Below are 22,752 nucleotides of genomic sequence, written 5' to 3' on the forward strand. Positions count from 1 at the left end.
CATTCAGGTGCTGAAAGTGGCCATACTCGCAGAGAAGTATGCTGTGGATTACTCGTGGTATGTGGACACCATTCTTAACCTCATCCGCATTGCTGGAGACTACGTCAGCGAAGAGGTTTGGTATCGCGTCATTCAGATCGTCATCAACCGAGACGATGTGCAAGGCTACGCCGCCAAGACAGTTTTTGAGGTACCACGACTAAAATGATAAATGTAGCTTTTGACAGTAGTAAAGACACTCATCATGCCTCTCACGTTAACTTTTTATCAGGTTGTTCCATATTTAAATCAAAATTTTATTTAGACAAAATTCTTGTGCAGCTGATCTTTTTAAACTTTGAGACCTTCTGCTTTATGTTAAATAACTTTTTTTAGCACAAGTATCAGTTTTATTTGTCTCATGCTATAATATTGAATACAATTCCACTTAAGGCTGGGTGAAATGGAAAAAATCAAATATCACAGTATTTTTGACCAAATACCTTGATACTGATATTGGGACAAAACTGAGGGCGTGACTGTTGGTGCTTTCACAAAATATCTAGACAATAACATTTTTGATAAGTAGTTATTGATAATATGAGTATAATGGTAAATGGACTGCACTTCTATAGTGCTTTTCTATTGTTTTTGACCACTCAAAGCGCTTTCAAACTACATGTCATATTCATCCATTCACACACACATTCACACACTGGTGGCCGAGGCTAGTCGCACAAGGTGCCACCTGCTACTAAGTAATCATTCACACACACTCACACTCCGATGACGCAGCATCGGGAACAATTTGGGGTTCAGTATCTTGCCCAAGACTAATGACTAAGTGGATAAAGACAAATAATATAACAGTTTGGAAAATGACAACATTACAGAAAAAGACATTTACCAGATTTTATCCAAAATTTAAGAAGATATCTAGACTATATAATACCCAGCACTAACTCACACCAGAGAGTTCTGAGTGTCTTTTGGCAAATTATCAACCTACTTTAAAAGGAAAATGCCACAAGTTTGTTTGCTTGTTTTTTAAAATTTTTTATAGTTTAGCATTCTTTGCAACATTTAACTCATCAACTTCATATCTACGGAATACAATGACTCACCAAGACAGTGCAAGGGGAAACCTATAAAAGTTGGTGTGCAAAGGCCTCAACATTAAGTATTTTTTCAAAATATGTGTTTGTCTCAGCAAACTGCTGTACCTATTGGACACAGCCTTAAAACAAGTTTGAAAGCTCCCGTGAAGTCACTACGATAACTCATAAAAGCAAAGAAAATGCTGTGAAAATGTCATTACTGTTATAAATCATGACCAAAAACTAGAAAAGATAAAGTATGTTGAAAAAAAAGCATTTTTTTTTTTGTTTGTTTTACCTTATTTTTAGAAAAACTAATTTAAGAATTAAGGAAGCTGCAGCAGAGTGGTACTTGTCTCTTAATTAAAGAAGTGCTTCTTGGCATGGCATGCACACTTTAATATACACTCCACCAGCATTGCATTTCATATGAAATAAGGGGAAGTGAGATGTGTTGTTTAGACAGCAGTAAGTTGAGTCATTGTTTCTCCCAGGCCCTGCAGGCCCCTGCCTGCCATGAGAACATGGTGAAGGTTGGAGGCTACATTCTGGGCGAGTTTGGTAACCTCATTGCTGGTGACCCACGGTCCAGGTATGTTGGGTTTTGGCTTTCAAAGCTCAAAGTTGACAATTGATACAATGATAAATATTAACCTTTCTGTCCTGTCATCCAGCCCCCTGGTCCAGTTCAACCTTCTCCACTCCAAGTTCCACCTGTGCTCGGTGCCGACTCGCGCCCTGCTGCTCTCCGCTTACATCAAGTTTATCAACCTGTTCCCAGAGACCAAGGCCACTATCCAGGAGGTGCTGCGCTGTGACAGCCAGATCCGCAACTCAGATGTGGAGCTGCAGCAGCGTGCTGTGGAGTATCTGAAGCTTTCATCCATCGCTAGCACCGATGTCCTGGTTAGTGCTGGTGACCAAATTTAACTCAGCCCAGGTCCAGAAATGAATAATTATCAACATTTGCAGGAGCACTGATGGACATTGTTAATAAATGTCCTTCACTTTGTCTACTAAATGATCGTAGTCCCGAGCTCTGGTCTTCTGGAGCTGCTGTCTGTCTACTCTGATGTGTGCTTTCAGTAAGATGTTGGCAGCTCTTTCAGTCCAACCAGCAGCATGACTGTTTTCTCTGTTCGCTCAGGCCACGGTCCTGGAGGAGATGCCTCCCTTCCCAGAGAGGGAGTCATCAATCCTGGCTAAGCTGAAGAAGAAGAAGGGGCCTGGTGCTGTGTCCGTCACAGAACTGGAAGACAGCAAAAGGGAGGGTGGAGAGTTGAATGGAGGGGGTGACCGGGGGCCCGACACAGCAGCCATGGCTGCCTCCAACGCAGTAAGCAGCCTCTCTGAGGGGCTTGGACCCAAATAAGCATAATTTTTTGGTTGCTTTCAACTGCCTGTATGTACACTAGCAGCTGTTACAAAAATCCTGCATTTAATGGCCCTACTGAAGTTTCCTTTGTTTTCCAGTCTACCCCGTCACCATCAGCAGACCTGCTTGGGATTCGCTCTGCCGCTCCCGTTGGTGCTGCTCCAGCCAGTGCTGGCAGCCTATTGGTGGATGTGTTCTCTGAGGCAGGTCCCGCTGCACCCTCTGCTGCTGTGAACGACGACGGCTTCCTAAGGTGAACGATCATCTCTCGCTGGGCAGATGTAGAATCTAGCATTAGTCAGAGTGTAGTATGTAGTATGGTTGCAAAAGAGCCTGCTGATAATGCTGTGAAGCTGCCACAGAGACTGTCTGCTCCAGACAGCTGTACTGTAGAAACAATCCCGATCCAATCTTTTAACCATTGGTTATCTGCTGATACTAAGGCACATCTCATGCTTTTATATAACACGTGTTGATAAAATGTGTATGCGACTCTGCAGATTGTAGAGTCGGTGGTAATAAGTGATTGCTGTGCTGCAACACCACCAGGCTCAGGAGGATGAAACAGGAGAGTTCAGAAAAAAAGGGTTTTGATTGACACCAGTCCTTAGGGTCTGCCGGGACATCTCTACTTTCTACTGTACTGCTGCCTTCATTCATTGCGTTTACATGCACATAAGTAACCAGGTTACGTAGTGGATCTGAGAACATGCACTGTAGTAGCTTGGTCACTCTCAATCTAATGATCTCTCATTTCGTGTACTTATTCCATCGTTTTACTAGTCCTGGTCGCAGTCTTAAGTCATGCACATATGTACTCGAATGAAGGTGATTAGAAACCCAGTCACCCATATACACTACACTCCCTACATCAATTACAGTGACCACGTTTATAAACCACATAATTAAGTGCATGTCAACACACTGACTGTTCAAAAGTGGACAGGGCTCAACTAGGCTTAGACTTAAATGGGGGTGAGTGAGTGAATCTCACATAAACTGCTGTTTCTTGTTTAAATCTGTTAATGTAGCCTGAGTAGTTGTGATGTTTGTGGTATGTTTGTGCTGTTAGACTACAATGCAGCTAGCTGTATTGTGTCCATGCTGGTTGTCACTCTGTTGGCTCTATCTTTCTTTGCTCTATCTTTGTCTGATATGGACCTGTCAACCCGGAGACATTTATATTCAGATACTGTATGTTGATGTTACTTTAAAACAAAAAAAGATGACTATTAACTGAAAACTTGAGTCAGGGCTCCAACCTGAATCTGTCCCTCACCCTGCCCTCCCTCCTCTCTTTGCTGTTGGCTGGATAACTAGTTTGTTACAAGACTGGTATTGCATTATTTAGAAGGATATACCTTTAAAAAATCAATCAGCAATCAAAACTTAAGCGGTATTATGGAAATGCAATATGACGGTGTTTCCACTGAGTGATGTTCTGCGACTTCTCCTACGGCAATAACATTCCAAAAAGCATGGCGATGGATGTTCAAAACATTAGCAGCTTTATTTCTATTGCAGCCACCGTACTAGCCGTCATTATTTCCAATAGAAAGAGATGTAGGCGTGTTATGGAGCCATAATGGAAAGGCAAGCCCCTTATACGTGGGAACGGCCATGTATGGGGGATTTCTGGGAGGTGATACTCCATGATTTCACAGAGGAATTGTGGATTTAAAACTTCCAGATGATCTGCTCAACTTTTGAACTTTTGAGTTATGAGGTGCAATACACCTCTTGTAGCTCCTGCTGCATCATGAGGGAGCCAGTTCCTACTGACAAGCACATAACCAAAGCATCATGTGACCTAGAAAACACAAAATTTTCCATTGCATTTTTGCAAATTTAGGCTTTGTCAAATCACCTGAAATATCACCTCATGTGAGCGTGAAAACTTTTTTTGTGATAAATTTTTTTTTCAAAACTGGTGTGTTTCCATTAGGCTCATTTCATATTCACAATTTCAATTTGTTCAATTTGAGGGTTAATGGAAACCTGCCTAATTAGAATATTACATCTCAGGTTTCATCCAACAGTGGTGTTGAAACAAGAAAATCGTGATAGTAAAAATGAGAATATAAGACATGAAATGGTCAAAAAGTTAAAATATGGGTCTGTGGCCAGGGTTACTGGGGTCTCTGATCATCCTGTGGGCCCCTCCTCTGCCCAGCTGGGTGTAGAGCTCCTCCATGGAAGGCAGCTTGGCCCTGCTGATGTGCAGTTTTCACCATCCTCTGTTGTGGCTATCAGTTGAGGGCAGTGACGCAGCTGCTAAGACACTCAGTGGTGCACCTGTAGAGGTTTCAGAGTATGCTGGAGTCCATGAAGAGCCTCCTCAGCCTGCAGAGGAAGAGGAGCTGCTGTCTTGCTGCCCTTGTGATGTCAGCTCCTTTGTTTTGCTGGCGACGAGATGGAAGTTGTTATCATTGCACCAAGCTGTCAGAGCTCTGGCCTCCTCTCTGAAGACTGTCCTGTCACTGCTTGTAATCAGGCAGATGATAGTTATGTCGTCAGCAAATTAAATGATGGTGGTACATGTACAGGTGGCCTTATGTTGCCAAATTTACATGTTGTGTTTAGTTAGCTGACTATCAAGCAACTGCTACATCAGGGAATACTTTTGATTTTGTTTATAGTTGGAAAAGAGTGTGAAAATGCTCCACTTTGAGGAAGTGGTCAGGTTTTTGTTTTTTGACAACACCTTAATTCTCTACATAGGAAGGTAAACAGGAAGTGGGTATTACATCGAAGATTCGGCCTTTGACTTTTACAGCTGTGGAATCTCAGTTATTAATTTTTACAGTGAAAATAAGAGCTACTATATACATGGCGAAACTTCTGGGCTGTTTGAGACGAAAGATGACCATTGTGACAGAGTCGTTGCAGTATCTCTGGTTGCGGCTCTAAAACATTGGTCCCACATCACAGTGAGAGAGGTTCAGCCTTTGTCATGGTCTTTGTGCCTGGGATTAAATTCTGACAGTCAGAAATTTGGGATGACCATCTCACTGACTGCCATTACAACCTACCAGCCAATAGAAATGCAGCATGAAGTGATGCACTGATTAGTGCCACATTGCTCAATGCTTATAGATGCTAAGACTTACTCCGAGTTGTCGTTGCAAAACTGTCATGCCAAGTTGGCTTCCTTTCCCAGTCATGACCTTGTCCACATTCTCCTCCTCTTCTTCAGACTTTTTTATTCACACATAAATGCCGCTACAGCGAGGGCTCCATTCATGTTTGTTTGCAACCCAGTTGTGCAGTATGTCAGCTCAGCACAGGCTGTCCAGGTCCACAGCAGTCTGAGAGCAGGAAATGGTGTAGACTCGTCTCCATGGTTGGCAGGTCTGCTGCACTTGTCTGTTCTTTTTATCTTGCTGTGTATGTGACTGTCTTTCGTCTTTTTCTCTCCTTCCCTTCTCTCTTTTTCCCTCTGTGTGTGTCTGTGTGTCTGTGTGTGTGTGTGTGTGTGTGTGTGTGTGTGTGTGTGTGTGTGCGTGTGTGTGCGTGTGCGTGTGCGCGTGTGTGTGTGTGTGTGTGTGTGTGTGTGTGTGTGTTACTGACTGTCTGTCTCCTGTCCTCTACCGTGATTGGACATTGACAGAGAGCTGGAACAGCCCACAGAGACCTCTGACTCCCTATTGGTGGAGGGTTCTGGTGACTCGGAGTAAGGGCCCAGTAGTAACCTACAGCAGTAGCTAGAACAATACAGATATGGTACACTGGTTTTTAGGGACAGGCTTATATGTTGAAATTAACATGTCATATGTTATATATGCTACACCAAGTTGATAGCTTCATGCACATGAGTCACATAGGTCTACATAAAAGCACCTGACCTGCTCTACATAAACATTGATGCCTTTCAACATTTTTAGCAGTGATGCATTGTCCTCAGATGCATGGAACATAATAGAACAGGCAGAACTACCACCAAACTCAGCATCTCTGTAGAGCTTTTTGCCCTCCAGCTCATCATTTTGGAAGTAAAGCTTCCAACACTCGCTGTCATCAACCCCATTTCGAGCAGGGTTAGGGTTAGGCAGCAGTTTTGTGTGGAAAAGCTCTTTGCACTGTACTGGCCATGTTCACAAAGGATGCTTTTACACTACCAGTTGTATCCAGATCTGGAAGTTGCTCACCTCAAAAGTTTGATTTATTTGGTTCTGCAATAACTCCAGTGCTGACCAATAAACTAAACATGAGACCTGATGGTCTAATGATGTGTTCACACTGAATGCGATGCAAGCGTTTCATGTGTGAGTTTACACACAAAGTCACTGCAAAGACGCAAATACACGTGTATTCATGCCTGGCGATGCAGTGGAAGTATATCCTGTAGCATGACAATGCAAGTCATTTTGCCAAAATTAGTGTGAACAGTGTAAAAAGCTAACTGTATATAAGAGCCACTATATGCTCTAAGGAATAGATATAAATTTGGATCACATGAAGGGCACTTGGTTGGCCAGTGAACCCACTCTAGTTTTTCTTCTAAAACAGTGCACATTTGCAGAAAAGGCAGGCATGCAGCACTCTAGTTGTATGAGCCAATGACAAGACAAACTTCACAAGTAGAAGAAAGCACTCAGGCTCTGCTGCCACAACAGGGCTCAGCCATATTTTAAAAAGAAAAACTACCATGCAGACATTTTGTGATTCTCTAGCCAGGTTTCCATTCAAAGGTAGTGCAACAGTGTGAATGAATGAGCAAAAGAAAATGCAGCATTATGTACATTTCCACTACTGTTATGTGACATTAAGAGTTTAGTGCAAACAGCTGGTGATGCTAATTTAGTGTCAGTAAACCTTTGCAGAAGATAGCAAATGAGATAATGCAGTTAAAAGAGCATTGGACAAACCTTCAACAGTGAAATAAAATGTAGAGAACATAGAAATGTGACATTTTTGTTTGTTTGATATATTTATTTTAGGAAGGTTGCAGTCTACTCTACACTCACTGTCATTATTTTTAGTCTCTGCTAACCCTAACTATTTTATCAATACACAAACAATTCTACCTCAGCCGAGCGTAAAAATGTCTGTGATATTTCAACTTCTCAAATTCCTGGCATCTCTAGTCAAGTTTTTTCATTCACAAACTGAAAATGCATTAAAAATGGTGCTGACTTGTTAATATACGTAGGATAGGACATTATGGGAACCACTGCAGAAATGCAATACCAAGCTGCAAACATAAATTCCCAAACCTTTTTTCTCACAAAAATGTTCATGGCATCAAGCTTTATGTGTAGACAATGTATGTGCTTTTAAACACGTGAACAGTGTCTGGAACAGAGTGCAGTCTGGACACATTTGGACTGTTGTTTGGGCTCTGCAATCAAGCAAAAAGGATTTAAGATAATGGTCGACAGATTATGAACCTGGCCGATTATTGGGGCTGATGTTTGGCATTTTGCAGATAATCTGTATTTGCATTTTATTTTAATGATCACTAATAAAATTAATATATTCAAAAGTGCAAAGAAAGTGTCAGCATGGGAGGAACCTTAGGTTTTTTTTTTTAATTAATTTTTTATTTATATTTTCACTTGACTTAATAATAAACAGTTGCTGGGCGCTGACTTTACATGATGTTGAAAGTTTTAGTTTTGATTAGATATTTACTAAAGGCATTTAAACAAAGTTTTGTGTTGGAGTTTGTTATTTTCCAAATTCTAAATATTGACCGAAAGATTATCAATTTTTTTATTGTAAATGCATATCAGTAATAAAATATCGGTTATCAGTCTCATTATGTACTAATAATTGGTATTGGTATTGGCCCTAAAAAAACAATATTCGTTGGCCCCTCATTTAAAATGAACCAGTGATTGAAGTCAAAGTGTTGCCTTTCAACGTTAGGTTCAGGTTGGTTAAAACCTTGCTGCCGTAAACTGTATTAATCGTGGCCTGTTTTGTGTGTTGTTGGCCCAGTTTTTAATCCAAGCTTAAAGTCTGCACTTCACACACAGTAGCTACTGTATTGTTTCACTTCCTATTCAGTGTGTTTGAGTACAGAACCAAAACAACAGAAACTGTCCACATCCATACTGACTGCAGTGGAGGAGTATTAGTTACTCAGAATAACTACCAGCAGATATCTCTCATTATGTAATGATATCGTGTTTGTACAAACTGCTTTACTAACCATCTCTGCTTTTTATCCTTCTTTCTTCTTCTCTCCTGTTTCTCCTGACTAATGTTTCTCACACTCTGGCTGGACCCTGTGGTGAATGGATGGCTGTTTCCACCTCTCATTTCTGCTCTATCCATCCATTCCCCATCTGTTCTGTTGCCTCTCTGTCTCCATCTGTCTCTCCTCTGTCCTGTGGGCTGTCCTGTGGTCTCAGCTCTGCTCCTCCCTCTGAGGATCCTGCTCCTCCCCTGTCTGAGGCAGACGAACTTCTTAACAAGTAAGCTCTCTCTCTGTGTGGAAGCTTTGTCATGTGTTTGCTTAGCTGCAGCCCTGCATTAATTCTACAGGAAGGGTTTGCCTTGATTAGTACCTGGATAAGCCATTACATCCACTGGTTTGAGTTTTGGTGGAGTGCAGCAGTCTGACCAATTTAATGCTGTAAAAGCCTGAGTCAGGATCCAGTACCTACTGCTGATGGCTTCCTGTTTTAAAGAAAGCTGGTGCAAAGCCCACCTTAAAACATAAACTGCATAAGATGAGTGATAAGTTGGTGATATGTGTACCAGTGTGATACATCTATAGTAAGAGCATAACTGGGTCACTGGCCAAACAGCAGGCAGCAGCAAATCTCAACTTGTGCTGTTGGGTTGAGGCTACTCACCTATTTATGTTTGATTACACCAAAAGCACCAAAGACCTGCCCAGACAATAACAAACACTGTTTTATCTTGTACTGGTAAATGATTGATGTCAAATATTTGATGGTTCCAGGGTTGGAAATTAGCACCAACCACCAACCAAATACTGGTAAAATATGCAAGTAGCTGCTAGATTAGCTGAACTCACGAGCCACAAAAGCAATGATAATCTACTGAGTGGGTGGTAGATTTTGGAATCCACCAGCCAGAATGGCAGGTGGACAAAAAAACTTAATTTCCAACCCTGTTGTGTTGTGTAGTTCTTTTCCTGGATATAATAGAACCGAATTGACCCTTTGCTAAGCCCTGCCCCTTTGTGATGTTTCGTCAAGCTGTCGGAGCGAGCATAGAGCTCACACTGTAACTAACTGCACTCTCTGAAGAATTATATTCTTATTTTGGGGAAATGAAAATTTCACAGAGAAGCAGACAAAAGAGCCTACAATACATGTTTGAATGATATACTGTATCTGGGATGTTAACCCTTTAAAACCTGAACAAAATAAACAACATCTTGATTTCTTTCAAAAACATGGGAAGAAGTTGATTCAATTTAATTTTATTTATAAAGCCCATATTTACAAGTCACAATTTGCCTCAGGGGTCTTTATAGCATAGGACATCCCTCTGTCCTTGAGCAATGAAAGAAGAAATGACTGAAAAATTAGCAAACAATTAGTAAAAGTATTGGAACATCACCTGAAAATTATTTTTGAAAATAAAATGAAAAAGAAAAAGAAAGGAAAAAACAAATAGGCTTTGTAAAAAGAAAAAGAATATAAGAATTCTGTAACATAATGTGAAATATGTAATTATAATATGTTTAAATATAGTTTAATATTAATTTTATAAATCTACCGATTCAGTGCAATTCTTTGAACATTTCTTACCAAGTTGAAATGAGGCAAGTAACTGCCACATTGCGTTTTTCAGTGTTTTTGAAGGAAATCGCACCCATTTGCTTAGGTTTCAACAGGTTAAATACTTTCTGTCAGAAAGCAGCACGGCTTCTATTACCAACCAATAAGGCCTTCATCGAGGCCTATTGCTTATTTATTTTAGGGCTGTACCCAAATATTTGGGTCTTTGTTAATTGGGTTAGTAATTGGTTGCCAATTTAGACATTAGTAAAAAAAGGATGGATGAAAAAAATTTCATCTCTATCCAACTTCTACACAAAATTTAGCTTGAAATCCGAAAAGCCAATCTGAAAATGAGGAAAACTGAAATTTGTGCTTGGGAGTATGGTGCAAAGTTGTGTAATTGTCAGACCTTTGTCAGAGCTGGCTAATGCTGTGATTGGACAGTCTTAGCCAAGGGGCGGGACTTAGCAAATGGTGAATTGTCAAAGCAACATTTCAGTGTGACTAACCCTTGACATGCCTTCATGCTACAGATTTGTGTGCAAGAACAACGGAGTTCTGTTTGAAAATCAGCTGCTACAGATCGGCATCAAGTCAGAGTATCGTCAGAATCTGGGTAAGTGGTCTTCACACAAAGGAGGCGTGGCCTGGCACGTTTTGTTGACGTGGCTGTGGTTTGGCAGGATTGGTGCTGAGTCAGCCATGTCTTACAGACTTATGTTGATGAGTGGGCGTGATCAGACCTTTTTTTTATTAGTTTGATAAATGGCTGAGGTGTAATGTGTTTTTGTTTTGTGGTTGGCACAGTGTTCTGTATCATTTCCAAGTGGGTGTGGTCTGAGTTTAGATAAACAAATGGCTGTGCACTGGAAAGATGCAATTAACCTGATTTCCCTTGCTCGCCTCTATATACCCTGCTGCCTCAATCAAAGGAGTGCAGCAGGGGTGAGAATCACCAGAGGTCCGCTGATAAGATATTATAATGATACTAAGGCCACTACACAATAATACAGCAAATTTAAATGTTTTGCAATATGCAAAACAGCAAAATAGCGTTTGCAAGAACATATATTGTGATTTATTACCTTTTTTCATCTGCAAATTAAGGAAAAACTTTGTCAATATTTAATGAGATAAAACACTTGAAAATACTGAAAAAGCAATTTATTACTAAAACTTTGATTTGTATTTGCAATATTTATAATAAAAACATCAATACTTCAATACTGGTTTCCATGTATCGATACAGTATTGCCAGACAATATATCGCGATTTTATTTTGGATTGATTGCCCCCCCCCCCAACCCTGGAGTGCAACCATTAAGCCAACGAGTTTGACTGTGCCTGATGTATCTGATACTCATACTTGTTAGTCTAAATGCTCCATAACCCACAAGCCATGTTAACAAACACAATGACCTTGTAACTATGGTGTGTGTTTCTCTCTCAGGGAGAATGTACTTATTCTACGGTAATAAGACATCAGTGCAGTTTGCCAGCTTCACCACCACAGTCAGCTGTCCTGGAGAGCTGCAGTCTCATATCCTTTCTGTGTGCATGTTTTAGTGTGTTTCAAAACCATAGCTGAAAGAAATAAAATCATCGCCTGCCGATCATTCCTAATAAAATATGTCAGGAAAATTTAGCCCAAATTCAGGAACTCGTGCTTATTTAATTGTTAATAGAGAAATCTTGTTAAAAAATCTCTTTAAACTGTCCCATGTTCTCCTCATACACAGAGATGGAGAGGTAACAAATACATTTCTATTTTTGATTTAAATTTAGATTTTTAACTCCATTTTTGAATTCCTGTCTTGATGTTGAGACTGAAGAACGTTACCATTCAAACTCTTGCTTAATTGTTACTTGGCATTTTGACTTAGATTTCATTAAAGTGAAATAGAGGAATCAGTGAATGAAATCATCAGTGGCAGAAAACAGCAGAAAGATCATGCTTATCTTATAATGCTGATGACTGTGACTGTTGGCCTTGTAGTTTTCACTTTGCAAGATAAATATGTGATCTAGTGATGGAGATCTTATAAGTCATGATGATGTGTCACTGAGAGAACTTCAGTGACTCTGTGAGTCAGTGTGAGCACTGTCCACAGTCTAAGGGCTTTGGAAGTCAGTCTGTTGGATGTCTTGATGGTCCTTGACAACCAGCCACAGCTCAACGTTCAGACCAAACCAGTGGAACCGCTGGTCGAGGGTGGAGCTCAGATCCAACAGGTCCTCAACATCGAGTGTCTGACTGACTTCTCTGATGCCCCACTGCTCAACATCAAGTTTAGGTAAGCTTGTACAACCAACCAAACTCATTCTGATTAAAACTCAGTCAGAATAAGTTTGGCTGGTTGATTTGAAAATCAGCAGTTTTCCTTCATTTGAGCAACATAAACTTTTTATTCTGCAAACCACATTCTATCATCTGAAGCCTTAATCTTCAACTGCACAAAAAACATCCGTTAACATCTAGGGGTTTTAATGTAATAAAAAAGGTATCAATGATGGAAACAGAACACCCAAGGTGAACAAGCTAAGCATGAGCCCCGCAACCATCAAGATGCATCTGTCACTGCCCAAGCAGCGCTCAAACAATGATCCAAATTAGTCTGCACTGAGTTTGAAACAGAGACAGAATAAGTAAGAGATATAGAAAGGAACAATCATCCCGTACGGATAAAGCATTTTTGACGAGCACGAGTATCATACGAGTAATATGAATCGATATTTGTGCTTGTGATGAAGGAAAATCCTCATTGGGTAGCTGACTGTGTCCATGTTCTGTGATAGGCCAGCCCCTCCCCTACACACTGCACCCCTCCACTCTTCCTGCACTGCTCAACTCATACACACAACACAGAGACAACCTCTCTGTACTCAGGAACAGCTCACGTCTCATCTGTCTTTAATACCGCTCCTACCTCGGTATTTATTGTCAATGGAGTTACTTGGTGCAAAAAACTTTATTCATAACGGACGCGTGCTTTTGACAAGACGGGGCTGAATGCGGCTCGCGTCATGCCGCTCACTGACTCTACACCAGTCAGGTGTTTTTTTTACCATCTGCTCGCTGTTTCTTTGGTAGTATAAATATTACAAATTAAGCTTGAGATATATAGAGGCTTTTTTATATCTAATGTTTACATAGCGTACGTAGGTAGTAAAAAAAAGTCACAGTTTGATCATAAAAAAAATTAAAAATAAATAAAAACAGAAAAATAAAGTTATGTTGAGTATAAAAACTCTTGGTCATGCATTTTACTTAGTACTTCATAATTGCCTAATGCATGTGTTGTATTCATTGATGCACTTTAGTTTATTCATGTTCTGTGTTTATAAATAAACTTGTTCTGTAAATAGTTCTCTTACTATTTTTATCAAAAACATTGATCTGAAGCTCAATTCGGAGGCTGTTCTGTACATAGTTTTCTAATAAACAGTAAATATAGCAATTTCTGATCAACCTGTATCAATTTCAGGCTTAAAATAACATCTTCCGGTTTAAGCCCTGCCCATGTCTGGTTAAGTAACACCCACCTCTGGTTTAGGCCCCAGATAGTACATATACGGATACAGATCATTTAGATGGTTGAACAGATATAGATACAGATACAGATAATGGTGTACTCACTCATCCCTACTGCTTTCTACTGTTTACCTGCCAACCTGGTCTCCGGCCTGCCTGTGAAAGCATGCTTGTCTGCTGCAGAGCCGTGTACACAGCTTGGGCCTGCTAGAAAATTTTAGCAAGTTTCCTTGTCTTTAAAAAAAAACCTACGTACGTGCGCTATTTTTGGTGGAAAAGGGGTGTAACAATATACGGTCAAGTTGTGAATCACTTTTGGAACACAAGCCGTTATACTTTTTCTCGATAAAATTAAGTCTATCATTGGCAAAAGCGTGATTTCAGTCAGGAACTAACAAAAAGCTGCATTTCTTGACCAAAAGGGACATTGCCAGCGGGTAAATGGTCAATGTGAAAGCACCAGTGGTGTAATGTAATGAAGTAATATAACTTCATTACAGTACTTAAGTATTATTCAGGAGTATCTGTATTGTACATGAGTTTTTATATTTCTGTCAACTTTTACTTTGACTCCACTACATTGCGCCCACACATTTTAGTTACTGACTATAAAAACAAGAAGAAAGAAAGGGATGGACGGATGACTGAAGGAATGGAAGGAAAGGAAAAACTGGATTTTGTACTTTAAATCCTTTTAAATTGTAAAAATATTTTGTTTTGTCTTTTTTGTTGTTGTTTTTTCAGTTGTATTTTAGGCTCCATTTTTTAAGGTGTTTTATGTTACAAAGCAGTAAACATAATTATCAAAATTCTGATCACTTTCTTTTTTATTACCAGCATTTCCTTGTACATTTAATCGCAGTACTTAAGTAATTTGATAACATAAATCCACATTTGATAGTCAAGTACAGTACATATCTGATACTTCAGACTTTTACTTAGTAATATTCTAACAAGTGACTTTAACTTGTACCGAAGTCATTTTCTGGTGAGATGTCTGTACTTTTACTCATGAATGGCTTTCAGGGACATCATCACCTGTATGTTTGTGGTGATGCATTTCAGGATAAACCAACATTTTCCATTGTCACAAAGAAACGACAGTGCAGTGACCCCAAAACACTTTGAAAGCACCAGTCTTTTCTGACCGATCAGTGCACCAAAATGCAATATGCAATTGGGACTTCAGCTATGAGTGAAGTATGGGGAGAGTAGGAAAAACAGATTGTGTTTTAGACTAGATAAATCCACACTGAGCCTCAGACATGTGTAGAGCTGTGTGTGTGTGTGTGTGTGTGTGTGTGTGTGTGTGTGTGTGTGTGTGTGTGTGTGTGTGTGTGTGTGTGTGTGTGTGTGTGTGTGTGTGTGTGTGTGTGTTTTGTTTTCAGGTATGGTGGTGCGCTGCAGAACCTGACCCTGAAGCTGCCTGTCACCATCAATAAGTTCTTCCAGCCCACTGAGATGTCCTCACATGACTTCTTCCAGCGCTGGAAACAGCTTAGCCAGTAAGTGTGTATGTGTGTATGTGAGTGTGTGTTTTATAAAGACATTTAAGTTCCCTATTTAAAGCTTAACTCCTGTGTGACCTCTCCCCAGGCCTCAGCAAGAAGCACAAAAGATCTTTAAGGCTAACCACAGCATGGACACTGAGGTACTGAAGGCTAAGGTACGTCCACATTTAACTGCTTATTTTTCTGTTGGCTTCTTCTGCTACTTTCAACATCAAAATTCTCCTCAGTCACATCTGTCTCCACAATCAAAGATGTTTGGGGAACTGACTGTGTACTTGTGAATGAACACTGTCCAACACTTCAGTGTTCTTGCTTACAACCAGGGATTTGTTTAAAGTAAACAATGTTTAAATGTTATTCTCCTTCTATGTAGTGTATCTTTATTTACCGATCAGCCAAGGAGAAGGGAAGGTTAAATATATAAGCCATGTTAATCATGCTTCCTTTTCATTTACAGTTAAAAAGTGAGTCCTCTCTCTGGGCTCTCATGTTGCTCTCAACTTTTGCCTCACATAACACTCCTGTTTTTGTCACTCACGTCCTATATTATGACATTATGCTCATCTGTCATGGTCCCTATCATTTTTTGTGATCCGTGTGTGCTGATATGTTTGTGTGTAGCTACTGGGACTAGGAACGGCCCTGCTGGACAACGTCGATCCAAACCCAGAGAACTACGTGTGTGCTGGAGTGATCCAGACCAAGGGTCAGCAGGTCGGCTGTCTGCTAAGACTGGAGCCAAACGCCCAGGCACAGGTAATCACAGCATGTTCCGCTCACTTCAGTTTCCATGACATATACTTTCTAATCAAGCAGCTGCCAGCTGAGCAGAAACAAGGGCTGTCCATGTTGTTTACATGCATCTGAGTTTGGATAAACGGTGATCTCTATAATTTTGCTGTGTATCAGAGCTGTGGATCATTTTCCTATCCAATCAATTTCTGTTTATCAGCTGAACAAAAAAAAAAACCCTTTGTGTTTTCATTGCTTGTTTTTTTTTTAATTCTTTTGGGGCCATATTTACTGAGCTTCTTAGTACAAAGAGCTGCTCCTAGTGAAGAAATTCTGAGAAAATTCTTAGAATGACGTTTTCTAAGAGTTACCCTTTAAAGTTAAGCACTTACTCAAACATTTTGGTTAAGCAAGATGATCTTAATTGAACACCTTTTTCTGATTTTTGAAGCCTAAATACAATGGCCAGAAGTAAAAGGCTAATGCTAGACTATTAGCAAACTACGCTACCATCGCATTGCCACTACAACAAGGCTGTAAAGCCTTCAGCACGATTCAATGTCATGGTGTTCTGTAGACTCATTTAGCTGTTGTTAACAACCACCTTTTTTAAGACGCATAAAATCTTCAAAGTTCACAGTGGGGTATTTACTGATGTATTTTATATTTTACAACAACACATGGAAGTCTCTGCAGCTTGTGTTAATCACAGACCTTATTTCAGGCTTCTAACCAAAAACACATTCAAAAACCCTTTGACTTTTGGTTGAAGGAGCTGGAGGTGCTGAAAGGCGATAACATTCCAAGAAGCATGGCAATGGATGTTCAAAACATTAGCGGCTTTATTTCTATTGCAGCCACCGTACTAGCCGTCATTATTTACAATCCAAGGTCACTTAGGCTTGTTATGGAGCCATAATGGAAAGGCGAGCCCCTTATACCTGGGAGCGGCCACGTATGAGGGATTTCTGGGAGGTGATAGTCCATGATTTCACAGAGGAATTGTGGATTCAAAACTTTTGGATGATCCGTTCAACTTTTGAAGAGTTATGTGATGCAATAACAGCTCTTGTAGCTTCTGCTGCATCATGAGGGAGCCAGTTCCTACTGACAAGCACATAGCCATAGCATCATGTGACCTAGAAAAGCCAAAAAGGGGTTTCCAATGCAGTTTTGCGAAGTATGGCCTTTTTAAATCTCCTGAAATACCACCTCATGTAAGTGTAAGTGTTTTTATATTCACAATTTCAATTTGCGCAATTAGAAGGTTAATGGAAACCAGACTAATATATTGTTGAACAAAAGTAGTTTTGAACTATTTACAGAGTTCAGTTTATTTTTGTATTTGCAGGGACATTGCACTACTAAATACCTTTAAAAACCCAAAGTCTCAGCCAAAGTGATAAAAGCCCTCATCAATTTTACAGTCAGACTTTTTTCATATCTTTGGCCAGGAGTGAAAATGGCTCTCCTAACATTATTTCTGTGTGTGTGTGTGTGTGTGTGTGTGTGTGTGTGTGTGCGCGCGCGCGTGCGTGTGCGTGCAGATGTACCGTCTGACTCTGCGCTGCAGCAAGGACTCAGTGTCCAGGCGTCTCTGCGAGCTGCTGGCCGAACAGTTCTAGAGTCCACACCTCTACCGTAAGCAGTACTCCCACCATCCCCACCAGCGAGCTGTCCCTGGAGTCCTCCTGCCGCACCTCTCCTCCTCCCTCCAACAGAGTCTTTGAGTAAAAAAAGGTGTAACCTACATAAGGGAAAAAGCAGCCACTGCTGACGGCAGCGGCAGATATTATTGTCATTCTTCTTGTCCCAGATTCTGATTCCAGTTCATCTTCTACTTGTTTATTAACATGATGCTACATTCTTGTTTTTGTTGGTGTTTACCTGTGTAGCTGGTGCCTGCGTGGCCAGGAGAGTGTGTGTGTGTGTGTGTGTGTGTGTGTGTGTGTGTGTGTGTGTGTGTGTGTGTGTGTGTGTGTGTGTGTGTGTGTGTGTGTGTGTGTGTTTTTTTGTGTCCCATGGTTGCGCTGGGGTCCCATTCTGCTCCATCCTGACTGCTCTGTAGTACTGATGCTGTATGTGTGTATGTGTGGGTTTGAGAGAGACTTAGTTTAGATTGGAAGAGCAATGGGTAAAGCTGTTTATTGCACACATACCCTCACACACACACACACACACACACACACGTCTAAGGCCTCCATGTGGGATCCACTAATGAAGTGAGACCTGAGGGTCCAGATCTCTGCCTCTCCTGCCCACTCATTTCCATCAAGCATTCCTAGTGAAACTGCACTTAAGGCTCTGGGATGGTCTGTGGACCCTCCAGCAGGAGCCGCCTAACGTTCCTCCTGACTGAGCTGACCGCTCTGCTGAAGGCCTGGAGGGGGTAGCCTTCCATTTCAAACAACTAGTCCACTTGTTCTTGTTATTGATGTGTATGTAAATATGTGCCAGTGTATTCTTTATTGCTTTCTGAGACATTCCCATCATGCTTGTGTAGAACACATGTGACTAACTCAAGCCACTCAAGTAGAGGGATGGCACTGAGTGGACGCTGTAGATGTGGGGATGAGACCTCATCCACTGCCTGTAAGTTTGATTCGTCTGTGAGCTGCTCGCTGAGGATGTTTGCACTTTGCAAGTCAACCACAGAGTTCTTCATCGCTGTAGTGTTTTTCTCTGGTAAAGCTGGAACACTTTTTAAAAACACCTCTGATAAATCATAAATCTCACCTTTGTGCAGTTTGTTCAAGGATGTTTGCGACTTCATCTTGCCCAAAGGTGAGATCTGCTGTTTATTGTGAGCATATTCAGGCAGCGTGCTTTAATTTGATATGAGGGAAGACTTCAGTGATAAGAACTCGCTGGATATTTGCAAGCAGTGCACAGCTGCTGGGACTGTGGATGGGACAGACCCATATGGGGATGACTGTTAGGCTATGGCGGTATCTAATTTTTTGTATCTTCCTAAAATTGTACTGGGATAAGGTATATGATGGTATAAGTGCACAGATATTGAGTGTGCTACTTACTTTCCGCTTTTCAGACTAATAAATGCACAACAGAAACCCACAAAATGTTAGGAAAAGTAATATTCTCACAGCTGTTTTCCTCATTAAACAGAAATTTAAGTGTAGAACTTTTGAACTCAACTCTCTCTCGGTCACAGAAGACCGATTAGGCTTAATTGCCTTGTTAACTCATCATAAAATACACTTCATTTAAACTCAAAAAACAAAATAAAACCAAAATATGCTGTTATTCCCCACACTCTCTCTGCCTGCTGTGCGCCAGCTGTTTACATTCCTGTAACTTCTCCCTCCACCACTCGATATCGCTGTGTCTTTTAGCTCAGCTGCCTGTTCCACCAATATAGACCAGAGACTGAGCTGTGGACTACATACAATGAGTTTAATAGAAAGAGGAGCGGCTGTATTTATGACAGTATTGAAAAACATACCCCTGGGATTTCCTAATACCCTGCTATACAGGGTATAGCAGGGTATTACTGTGATACCGCCCAAGCCTAATGAGTATATCTCAGAGCCATCTTGGCGCCAGAGGACCCAGGTACTGGCTTGGGCTGCTGCATTAATGTCTATATGGAGTCTTAATGATTTTCTTGGTGAAGAAGTGCATTGCCTGAGCTATGATCGCAACATGGCACCAATAGATGCATCATAATCGCCCGAAGGATTTAACAGTGTTATAGTCAGGCAGTGAAACTCTGAACATGTGCTGCTACAGCAATTAAATCCAGGACCAACATATATCTGAGTGAGTTCCATCCCAGGCTGGACATACATCAGTCCCATATACACATGTACACAGTCATGTTCCAAGCATTTAGAGAGAAGATGCCAACCAATCAGATGTGTACACAACCACTACAGTAACTGTTCAGTAACCTCAACATGTTTAGATCCATGCGTCTGCAGCTTCCTCACTCTTTACGGGCTTCCTCTCACGCACAAGCATTGATATTGTGGGAGAGGACAGGATGGAAGACACCCAGATGTCCATTACAACTACAGGGGACTCAGTATATGTGTGTGTGTGTGTGTTTGTGTGTGTGTGTGTGTGGCTGTAAGCAGGTAAAAATTTAAAAAAAGAAGCCTAAAGACATTTCTAATACATGGTCATATTACATTCTGTGGCTGCACGGCAATCACAGGATATTGAACTTTGTAGTGGAAAATGTAGTCATTTTGTCATTCTGTGAGTGTGTGTGTATGCAGTATCCACTAGCTAATACAGCCTCATGTATCGGTGTTAAGAACCTGTCCAATACCTGTGTTAGAATTGAGATTTACTCTGTAATGAAAAAATGTGAAAGTAAAACTATGCCATATATCTGACCTGACGCCTCCTGTCTTTCAGTTTGTGATAGAGGGTAGCAGCTGCTCAGTGGGACTCAGCAGGCTGAAAGGACACATGAAACAACTCTAACTTGTTAGAATTTGGCACAGAGAAGTCATGAAAAGTCAAACTTCCTCAGTATTGTGGGATCATAAAAAAGGAGCTCTCTGTTGGCTGCTTTCACCCTCCTGTCTTGTGCAGCACCCACAATTCTCTATAAATACTCTTTGATTCAATCATTCAGTTCATTTTACTGAAACCAGGAGCACCAAAGAAATAATACCAGCAGAGTAAACAAGAGAGGCACACAAAAAATGTTTAAATAAACAATGATTGTATTTCCATCATTGCTGAGCAACAGTTTTATGTGAAAGGAATCTAAAGTCTGTCACATAGAGACGCCTCTCCCAAATATAAGCCTGTTGAGTTCAGTGATTTCAGCAAATAATAGCCCGAGCTATTAATTAAAGTTTTAATGTATGTAACATTTGTAAGACAATAGATTGCAAATACATCTCGCTAGCTGGCAACTTGAATAGTTACTAAATGAAAACGGCATAGCAATCAACTTTCAGGTGGGCTTTAATACATTTTGTTGCTGATCCCCATTTTGTTGCAGACTCCAGCCTGCTCCTCCAAACTGACATCCGCTGTGGAAAATACACTATGGATAAGTGTCCCATACAGCCCAACTTAAAAACAATCTGAACTATTTCTAGAAATCACTGCTCCTGTTTCCAGCTCAGCTCCAGTTTGCTGTCCTGAGCTGGACATGAATCACAGTGGTCCTCTCTCACCTGTGGCCTGGATGGACTCCTCGTCTGTGTTCAGCTCTGACCGTCTTCAGGCCTGCAGTGTGTTGGGGCTGCCAGCACCTGTGCCGTCCGTTTTCATCACAGTAACTGGGTGGTAACAATTTCCCCATCAGTCTGGTTTTCATGTTGCACGCTGAAATGCTGGATCTGTGAGATGCTGCACAGCCTGCAGACTGCAGCATGAGAGCAAACCTGCATGAAGGATTTAAAACAATTATTTATAATATAAAAACTGACAAGTTGATTTCACTTTAAAAAAATCTAGGAAGCGGATTACTTTGAAAACTAAGTACATTGATTGATTTATTGATTGATTGATTTACTTTATTCAAACTCGGGAGTCATTGAGGGAGACCCTCATTTTCAGTGGCGCCAAAGATAATTACCAATCCTAATTGATGTGTACTTTATATCTAATTGTTAAGTTCACTTAAAATTTAGTTATATTTACTTGATTTTGTGAAGTTGTTGCCACTTACAGATGACAAGTTTAATGAAATCAATATTAGTTTTAGCAACTTCAGTAAACCAACTTTACTGTGCTATATATCAGTATTCTGCTGGTTGCAAACTAGTGAGTAATATTTGCATTTTCTTAAACATGGTAACAGAGCAGAACTTGTCTGAAATGCCAACATAAGATTCACTGAGATCCAAAGATGCATTCAAAAAATGTATAAATGAAAAGGAATCAACTTATTTGAATGTGCACAAACTTGGAGTCAAAATAATCACAGCCATCAAAAGAAAAGTGCCCTCAACAAAAAATATGGTGATCCACTTCACCTTCTCTTCTATTCAACTGACACAGGTGAGAAGCAGGTACTCATATAGATTATGAATGTCACCACCCATGTGTCCCAATTGTCCCAGTAACCATAATCATCAAACTAATAAATATCCCAAAACGCTACCAAAAGGAATTTAGGAGACATTTCACACCAAGTTGCCTTTTGCGTTTTTACGATGTTTTTGAAAGAAATCCCATGTCCAAGATTTAAATGCTTTTGAAAGGCATCTCGTGCTGTGCAAGAAAACTGATGTCCATCCAGGTTTTACAGGGTTAATAACACAGTCCCCACTGTCTTACCTCCGTCACACTCGGTCTGTAGCTCAGTCAGTCTGCTCTGGTGTCCCGGTGATGTCATGATAAATGTTCTGTGTTAGCTCTGCTCTGTGGCCCCTGAGAAGAACAGGGTGTTGCAGGTTGCGTGTTGTGTAACTCTCTCTCTCTCTCTCTCTCTCTGTGTGTGTGTGTGTGTGTGTGTGTGTGTGTTGAGCGGCAGACAGGAGGACAGGCTGACACCCTGTCCGAACCTGAAGGAAAAGCCGTCAGTCAATAATTACTTAGAGCTGGCCACGGGGACCACGGGGGCCACGGGGGGCAGGTGCTGTCTCTGATAAAGTGCCCCTGAAGGATGAAGGGTCCTGATGATGCAGTCGCTCAGTGAACTCCATCCTGCTGCTCTCCTGTCGGCTGCAGCTGAGGGGCGCGCGCTCACACAGCAGAGATGCGTCTGCGCGTGTTGAAATCTGGCAAGGCGCTGATTGGCTGGAGATGACATCATCCAGTGAGGAGCTATTGTTGGAAAGAGGATGAGCTCATCGCTTAGAAGGCAGTGTGTGCAGGCAGAGTGAGGACA

The 22,752-nt window shown here is 41.0% G+C and overlaps 1 protein-coding gene and 1 long non-coding RNA gene across 5 annotated transcripts in view; one reads left to right on the plus strand and one right to left on the minus strand.

The window, feature by feature from the left end:
- ap2a1 (adaptor related protein complex 2 subunit alpha 1) overlaps positions 1-20,293 on the plus strand; it is a 38,780-nt gene extending 18,487 nt beyond the window's left edge. The window contains exons 9-22 of one of the 3 annotated variants that reach the window (XM_042505828.2): positions 8-190; positions 1,571-1,668; positions 1,751-1,982; positions 2,224-2,412; positions 2,550-2,704; positions 6,062-6,124; positions 8,811-8,873; positions 10,691-10,773; positions 11,608-11,697; positions 12,328-12,451; positions 15,078-15,194; positions 15,286-15,355; positions 15,822-15,956; positions 17,480-20,293. In XM_042505828.2, the coding sequence (XP_042361762.1) occupies positions 8-190; positions 1,571-1,668; positions 1,751-1,982; positions 2,224-2,412; positions 2,550-2,704; positions 6,062-6,124; positions 8,811-8,873; positions 10,691-10,773; positions 11,608-11,697; positions 12,328-12,451; positions 15,078-15,194; positions 15,286-15,355; positions 15,822-15,956; positions 17,480-17,557 (1,680 nt within the window). In that variant the 3' untranslated portion in view covers positions 17,558-20,293. Of the gene's footprint in view, positions 1-7; positions 191-1,570; positions 1,669-1,750; positions 1,983-2,223; positions 2,413-2,549; positions 2,705-6,061; positions 6,125-8,810; positions 8,874-10,690; positions 10,774-11,607; positions 11,749-12,323; positions 12,452-15,077; positions 15,195-15,285; positions 15,356-15,821; positions 15,957-17,479 lie in introns of those variants that run through there. The other 2 variants (XM_088069532.1, XM_088069531.1) reach the window with 2 other exon arrangements.
- Positions 19,983-22,443, minus strand: LOC148186410 (uncharacterized). Of its 2 annotated transcripts, XR_015774902.1 has the most exons (3): positions 22,200-22,443; positions 21,092-21,301; positions 19,983-20,944 (listed from the first exon to the last, which is right to left on the minus strand). It is a non-coding gene; the product is annotated as an uncharacterized LOC148186410 (long non-coding RNA). The 2 variants fall into 2 exon arrangements; XR_015774901.1 differs by having other exon boundaries at positions 19,983-21,301.
- Between the last annotated feature and the right edge of the window lie 309 nt (positions 22,444-22,752).

The sequence above is a fragment of the Plectropomus leopardus genome, chromosome 18 (assembly GCF_026936395.1).
Source record: "Plectropomus leopardus strain MGB_pleo_1.0 chromosome 18, ASM2693639v1, whole genome shotgun sequence".
NCBI lineage: Eukaryota > Metazoa > Chordata > Actinopteri > Perciformes > Serranidae > Plectropomus > Plectropomus leopardus.